We start from the raw sequence: 7628 nt of genomic DNA, 5'->3' as shown, positions 1-7628 counted from the left end.
CAGCAGCTCCTTCCCCATCCTCAAATGATGTATCTTTTTATCTCTTCATCTGTCTGGTCATTCATACCCTTTAAAACATCTTTGTAATAAACCAGCAATGTTCTGTAGTGTTTCCCTGAGGCTCAAGCAACCCAAGGTGGTCACGAGCATCTCAGTGGTTGACATGTGCAGGGCTTACCCAACCTCTCGAGGACAGCTTCGAAGCAGGTCACATGGTGGGCAGACAGCAGCTGGTGTGTGAGGATGCCCCACACAGTGGGTGCTGCAGCGAGGAGCCACAGCAGGAGCAACTAATAGGCACCAACAATGCAGTTGCTTTTCCTACAACACAGGTGCAGGGAATACAAATGGGATGCAGTGAGGCTCCTGACCAGCCAGTCTCATTTCATGCAGCTTTTCCACAGCTGGGTGTGATGGCACACACTGGGAGCCCCAGCATTCGGGGAGCCTGAGGAGGGGTTGCAAGTTTGAATGCCACAAGGACAGCTTCCTGAGACTCTGTCTCAAAGTTTTAAAAAGGGGTTGTGGCTAGGGATGTGCAGAGCACCCCTGGGTTTGATCCCCCAGTACTGGAAGAAAAATAAATCAACAGGCCCAGAGCAGTGCCATCATTCATCAGGAGAGCTTTGTTCTTCTCTGCGGCCGTGGTGGCCCAAGTCTTACCCTCGGTGAACAGCAGACTGCTGGCAAGGCCACTGGTGGGTAAGCTCCGGAAAACAGCAGGCCACTAGAGGTAAAGGTTCTGGGTTCAACTCCCAGTACCCCCCCCCAAATAAAACCTAATAAAAACAGAGGACACATTCAAATCAGGTAGAAATCACCTTCCTTTTAATTGAGTCATTAAATTCACAGTTTCCTCTCTTGGCTGTTACTCTGGTAATAATCAGGTCCCCACCTCTGAGAACATTACATCTGACCAGACTGAGAGCCAGTGTGAATGAATACAAACCCCAATCCAGGGCTCTTGGAACAATAAAACAAGAACAGCAAAAACCAGCCTTTCCTTTCACATAGAAAGGGACAGAAATTAGAGGGTCTAAACCTCCACTTTCCGACTAGAAAACTGAGCTCAAAGTGAATGGAAACCAAGTAAATGAGGAATGAAGTCCAGAACCCTATATGCAAGGGCACGGCGGTCTTGACCACCTGGCCTCTTCTATGAGGAATGGCCCCACCAGCGTTTTAAAGGAAGATGTTGCTGCTTCTATTTAACTTCTCAGAGGTATGAAAGCTACAGAAAGAGATATACATCAGAACAAATCAACTCACTCATAAGAAACATTCCTGGATAATGATTTTCTATAGCTGAGAACATTCAACACATTATTTCTGAGTGGCAAAATTCAGGGCAATCTGAGAGAGAGAAATCAAAAGTGGCAGCTACACTGGCTGACAGGTTTATGCAGGACGGACACACACACGCACACGTACACACACAGTGTGTCTGCCAAGGGGCTAAGACCCTGATCATCAAAATAAATTATTTTATACATTACAGTGCACAGACACTTTCTCAAGGAGTAACTAAAAGGCATTTCGCAAAAGGTCCACATCGCTCTGGAGTGGGAGGATGGGAGCCTGAACAATGGCCTGTATTAGCTGGATGCCGCCTCTTCTTTGGTAGCAGTGGCCTCAGTAGGAGCCGTTCCCTCTGCATGCTCTGCTGGCTTCTCTTCCTCCTCCTCATCTTCTTGGGGATACAGGTCAGGGTACTTCTGCATGCATTCCTGCATGGCCCGAAACTGCTCTACACAGTCCGACCCCTTGATGTCCTCTGTGCTATAGTGGAAGCAGGAAAAGGCCGACTTGAACTGTTCTCCACAGGGGCCACTGGCCATTCCCCCCAGGCAAGGGCAGTTCCAGTTAATGTCTCCATTTGGCAGTATCAGCCCTGGAGAGAGAAGCCAGCAAGGGAAAAGTCAGAGGTGCCCTCCAGGTCTGGTCCAGTCCTCATTGGCCTGGTGGTGGGGTGCACTCTCCTCTCTGCTCCCAGCCCTGGCTCTGGAACAGGTTCAAAGGCCTAGCCCAAATCTGGCCTTCATTGTCTTCAGGACAGGGTGTGCACCCCTCCCCCAGAGCAATGCTAACTGTGCTCTGCACCATCTCCCAGAGCTGGAGGCTGTGCTATGAGATAGCAATGCTGGAAACCATGTATGCCCTAGAAGTCAGCAGTTAAGACGTCAATGGGGCTCTCTGAAAGCCAGCTGCCCAGGACGTGCTGTGTGATGAAAAGCTAGTGGCTATCACAATAATGCGACTGCATTCTACAGAAAGCATTAGAGCTGAGGTGTGGCTCAGTGGTAAAGCACTTGCACAAGATGCACAGATCCTTAGCTTGATCTTCAGAACCATAAAAAACAAAAACTTCAAAAAAAACAAAAACAAAAACAAAAACAAAAACCCTAACCCTATTAAACTGTTCAAATGTATACAGGTGAAATTTTAGGTGGTTTTCCAATGTTACATAAGCCTCTTGCTTTTGAATTTTATCTTGCCCTATCTTTGAACTTTGCTCACATCCACGTAATACTGACAGACATAGAGATGGGACTCATACAAGTTTCTTACGTGAGGCTCTACAAAGATAGAGAGTACCCTTTGAAAGAGCCTCTACAATGCCCAATGAAACTCCTCACGACCTCCGTCCAGGGACAGGTCCAGGTGAGGCACTCACAGCCTTGTCCAAAGTCCTGGCCGAGCCCCACTTCTCCATTTCGGTCCTGGAAGCTGCACTGCTCAGTGGATCTGCTGCTACTGGTCCTCATGTACTGAGGAGGAACAGTGTCGACACCAACTGGCACTGCCCCTTCCAGGCCTGTTCACCACCAACATCAGCAACAGCCACATGGCAGGTTCCTGTGCACTGAGTTATACCCAGTGACCCAGTCATCATTAACCACCTTCCACTGCAGGCACTAACTTCCGTCTATGCCTGCGGTTTCTGGGCTTCGTGGGGTCCAAGGCAGGACTCCCACAGGACTCCCAGAGCCCAAAGACTAAGGCCCACACCTCTCCACCTCTGCCACTGCTTGGGAATCTCATGCTGAAAAACCATGGAAATGCTACCATGGAGGTGCACGCCCACTAACAACCTACACAGGTAGTTACCCAAAGGAGGCACTCAAAACCGACAGCCCAGGTCTGTGGGGACTCAAAACAAACCCATGCCGATGGCAGCTTCAATAAAGTAAGGCCAGATGTACATTTTTTAAAACCACTGAGAGGCAAAACAAAGCCTCGTTTGGACCTATGGTGGGCAGAGTAGGGGAAATGACATACAATTTATTTTTCTTTATAAAAGAGCTCTACTTCAAGGTTACTCCTATAGCTGTCATTCTCAGAATGCTAACACTTCGTATGCCACTGTTCCCAACAGGGCGTTAGATGAGGACGACTGAAAAATACATTTAATGTTTAAATCTTTTTAAAAGACTTTTCCATAATAAAAAACATGTTGCAATTAATCCCCTTTAAAATACTTTCCCCTCACTACCACCATTCTTGCTGCTTCCTGAAGCAGCTCTGAAGTCCTCTTTCCTGTGTGGCTTTAGTTGGGCTTTCGTGGCTGCCTTGATGTCCTGAATCGATTTAAAACATTCACTATTTACAGTTATTTTGACTTTGAGGAGTAAGAAATCTCACAATGCCAGAACTGGAGAATAAAGATGAGGACACACTGCATGCAGTATTTTTACCAGGCTGCCTTTCCTCAGGGTGGCAACATTTACCTCAGTTTTTATTTACCTCACATGATACTCATGAAAGAGGAACTGCTCCAGAAAGTGGCAAGAACAATGGGTTAAGAGTGTTGAAAGTATTTTGAGGGGGATGAACAACATGTCTTTTACTGTAATAATTTTTTATTTAGACATTCCTGATTCTACCACATATGCATACTTAGCTTTCTTCTAACCCAAGAAGCAAGGAGGGTGACAAGTGTCCCCTCTAGGAGTATGGACGCTATTTGAAAATGTCAAGCTCTTCAGCCATAGCTATCACCAGTTAGTACTAGAAGGCTTCTCAGTGGCCACCATGGATGTTAGGAGCTGTTTTGATGGTGAACTGACTACTGTTTGTAATACATGAACTGTGTGAACACTGCACCCACACCCTTCTTAGAGGGGTGGAGTGAGGGTCTGATGAGTCTGTACGAACACCTCTAGAGGTGTCCACAAGTGCTACACCCAAGGTGTGTGTGGCAGCTTTGACTAAGTCAGTAGAATCCTGCTGCTGGAAAACCATCTGTCTCTGTGCCTGGCGCTGGCTGAAACACTGACCAGGAGACAACAAGGACTCCAGAAATTTCAGGGAAAAGGAATGCGGCTGTCTGTGTACTTGCCTGGTGACACACTTGGCAGACGTGGCAGAACTCAGGCTGGTAACTTGGCTAACATGTGGGTCTGTCACTTGAATGTACCTGTAACTGCTGGAATCCACAGACACCCTTGCCTGACACTCAATTACTGGGAACACCCAGCTGGTTTAACTTAGTGCAAACATTCAGGAGAGAAGAGAACTTCAGTGAGAAGCTGCTTGCTGGCTCATGGTGCAGGTCCAGCATCTCTCTGAGGAGATGGATGGGATGGGAAGACAATTCTCAACACTGAACCTGCCCTAGGATATGGATGGTGTCGCCAGCAGGCCCTGTGATCACTCACCATGCTCCTCATAAGGGTCGTTGGGGTCATCAGCTACCAGCTCTGCACTGCTAGGAGTCTCGTGGTCTTCTTTGGTCACAAATATTATCCGGTCTTTCCCTAATGTTTGGAGAGTGAAAGGAGAAATATATTATTCAAGAACAGTACAGTCCGCGTTAAGACCAGAGCGGCCACACAAACCATGTCCTATATGCAGCGTCCATGCAAGGTGACCTTCCTTCCAACATTGCTCCCCTGGGTGGCATCACTGGCTCTGGAGGATGGTCCAGCAGCCACCTCTCCTGATAGCTTGAGCTGGAACAAAAACTCCACTGAGGCATCACATCCCACTTTCTGGGTGCATCCACCAGGTAGGGGATGCAACGCTCCAGCTCACCAAAGGTGACTATGTCAGCCCCAATTTGCTGACAGTCCTCCAGTGCAACAGGTCACATCCTCCTCAAGAAAGCAATAGCAGTTAGGCGTGGTTGTGTACGCCTGTAGTCCTAGTACTCAGGAGGCTGAGGCAAGAGAACAGCTGTGAGTTCAAGGTCAGCCTGGGCTACATAGCGAGTTTAAACCGGCCTACACTAGAAAGAAAGCAACAGCACCCCTGCCTCCAAGAAAGAAACGAGGTGGAGGCAGTCCCTTCTAAGGGTTCTCACAGAACCTGCTGTCCAAGTTGTCCACAGCACCAGCTGTGCAGGTGCAATCTCTCCTGTGTGCTGCAACTGCCCTCCTGCCCAGTGATCGCCAGCACACCAAATGACCTCCCAAAACACAGAGCCAGGGTGCTCAGTATCTGCATTGTGCTATGGGGCAGGAAAAAGGCTCTGAAGACAATGAATGCTTTGTATACCCTGGGGGTTTACCAACAGGGGTCAGAATGCACAGTGTCTGAGGAGGACCAAGGCCTGGGCAGAGGGAAGCATAAGGCAATGTGGGGGCCTGTGGGCTAATAATGCAGCCGGTCTGCCCAGGATAGTGATGTTCAGCAGCTGCTTTGAGAGACTGATAGACACGGGTGGCCTGGGGATAACAGGGTGAAAACCCTCCAGGAGAAGAGAGGGTGGTGGCAGTGAGGAATGTCACAGTCATTCCCTCGGCTAGCTTCTCCTAATGACAGGCTGGGTGAGCACAGAAAAGGACATCAGAACTGAGAGCAATGGAGTGGAGCATTCAAAACCGGTTTCACCTAAACCTTACAATGTCCTGTAACTATCACTTTGCCCATCAAGTGCAGCAGGAAATGAAGGTCAGAGCGGTTACCAAAGACCAACTGGGGGGAAGTGGCAGGCCAGGTCCCACCTAGCCATGTCCCTCACTGTCCTCCCCTGAATGCCATAAGCTGTAAGCCCATCACCCATCTTCCTGAACGCTCTGTCCATCAGCTGACCCACTGCAGGGACGCTCTAGCTGTTTCTACCATGGACAGCACCTTGCAATCTGTGCCCCCACACAAGGTGGGTGACGCCCCCCTCTCCCTGGCAGTCCCTGCAGGAGGGAGCCGGCAGATCCATCTCTGGTCCCTTTGCCCCCTCCCTATACAGAAGGGAACAGCCTCTTCCGGGACTAAGCCCAGGCTCTGGGCAGGGACTTGCTTGGGCTCACCCAGAGCTAGAGAGCCTCCAGAATGGTCCACACCCAATGCCCCTTGCCAGCAAGAGCAACAACGGCTGACTGGGTACCAGCACCACTTGTACACTGAGAACCAAGGGAACATCTGCGAGTGAATGGTGAAGTCTACAAATGGTCAGAAGACAGGAAAAAGTTCTAAGAAAGAGGGACCTGAAACAATCCCTAAAACAAGGAAGCCTCTGACCCTGTGGAATTTACCAGTTTTCACACCATCTCTTCTACCATGCCAGGAAGGCAAAGAAAGCATCACCTTGCTCCCTACTCTATGCCCAGGGGCTGATTTACAAACACACTCAATAAACATTTGCTGACTGACCCAGACAGGGTAGGCTCTGCATTAGAAAGAAAAAAACTGCCTAGTGGTGGCACACACCTGTGATCCCAGCTACTGTGTGGTCCTAGCTACTTGGTATGGCTGAGGCAGGACTCCACTTTCGAGGGCAGCTCAGTAAGACCATCTCAAAATAAGAAAATAAAAAGGGATGTTGTTGCTCAGCACTTTCTGGGTTCAATCCCTGGTAATACAGAGACAGAGAGGGGGTGGATGGGGTGGGGGTATCTAAGGAAGACCTAAAAGTGAGCTGTTTTCAATTCTCACTCCCAAACCAGGAACCAAGAAAGGTCAAGGCTCCAGGCCATGGTGTCAGGGCTACCAGCCACTCCTTCCCAGAGAACCCGTGGGTCCCAAGACTCCTTGAGAGGCAGTTTTACCATAACAGCCTTCAAACCCCAAAGGCTCAGAACTTCCTATCTGAAAAAGTAAATTAGACTCAGAGAAATATAAAATAGGACGGGGAGCAACTGCTTAAGCCTGGGGGGGCCAACGGATCCTGATTGCAGCAGGTGGTAGGTGTGTGACCCTTCATGGACACAGTGCTTACAAAGGTCAGCAGTGTCCAGAAGTGGGCTGTGGAGCTGGGTCCATATTTTAAACTGTACTCAGACTGGATGCATGACCTTGGGTAAGCCGCCTCCCTCTCTAGGCTGCAGATTTGCTAACGAACAGCCTAGACTCCGAACGAAATGATTTCTCCGTGAGTTCCAATTCTGTACAGGTGTTTTTAAAATTTCTGATACAGGGTCTCACTATGTAGTCCAGCTGGCCTGGAACTCGCAGCGATCGTCTTGCCCAGGGTTTGCCTTCGTGACTTTGGGTTCCGAGTGCCCACCGTTCCCGTTCCTTGTTGGGAAAGTGCTTCCTGTGCCCAAGGGCGGGAGGCCCGACTTCCAGTGCCCTAAAGGGTCGGGTGGCGGGGGCCAGGAGCTACCTGGCCTTGGGGCTTGGGTCGCCGTCCCCGCCTGCGGCCTCAGAACTCAGGCCGCGACTAGACCGTTCACTGGCCTCTGACTGCC

The 7628-nt window shown here is 49.6% G+C and overlaps 1 protein-coding gene across 1 annotated transcript in view; it reads right to left on the bottom strand.

Moving 5' to 3' along the window:
• Nucleotides 1-825: 825 nt before the first annotated feature.
• Nucleotides 826-7628, bottom strand: part of Chchd4 (coiled-coil-helix-coiled-coil-helix domain containing 4) — a 7429-nt gene continuing 626 nt past the window's right edge. The window contains exons 2-3 of the mRNA XM_010637896.2: nt 4659-4757; nt 826-1891 (exon numbers count right to left, since the gene is read on the bottom strand). Coding sequence (XP_010636198.1) covers nt 1596-1891; nt 4659-4757 — 395 coding nt within the window. The 3' untranslated portion in view covers nt 826-1595. The remainder of the gene's footprint in view (nt 1892-4658; nt 4758-7628) is intronic.

This window comes from Fukomys damarensis, unplaced genomic scaffold (assembly GCF_012274545.1).
Source record: "Fukomys damarensis isolate Sample0158 unplaced genomic scaffold, DMR_v1.0_HiC HiC_scaffold_37, whole genome shotgun sequence".
In the NCBI taxonomy this organism is placed as follows: domain Eukaryota; kingdom Metazoa; phylum Chordata; class Mammalia; order Rodentia; family Bathyergidae; genus Fukomys; species Fukomys damarensis.
The sequence above is the reverse complement of the archived record's forward strand: the minus strand, read 5'-3'. Positions and strand labels throughout refer to the sequence as shown.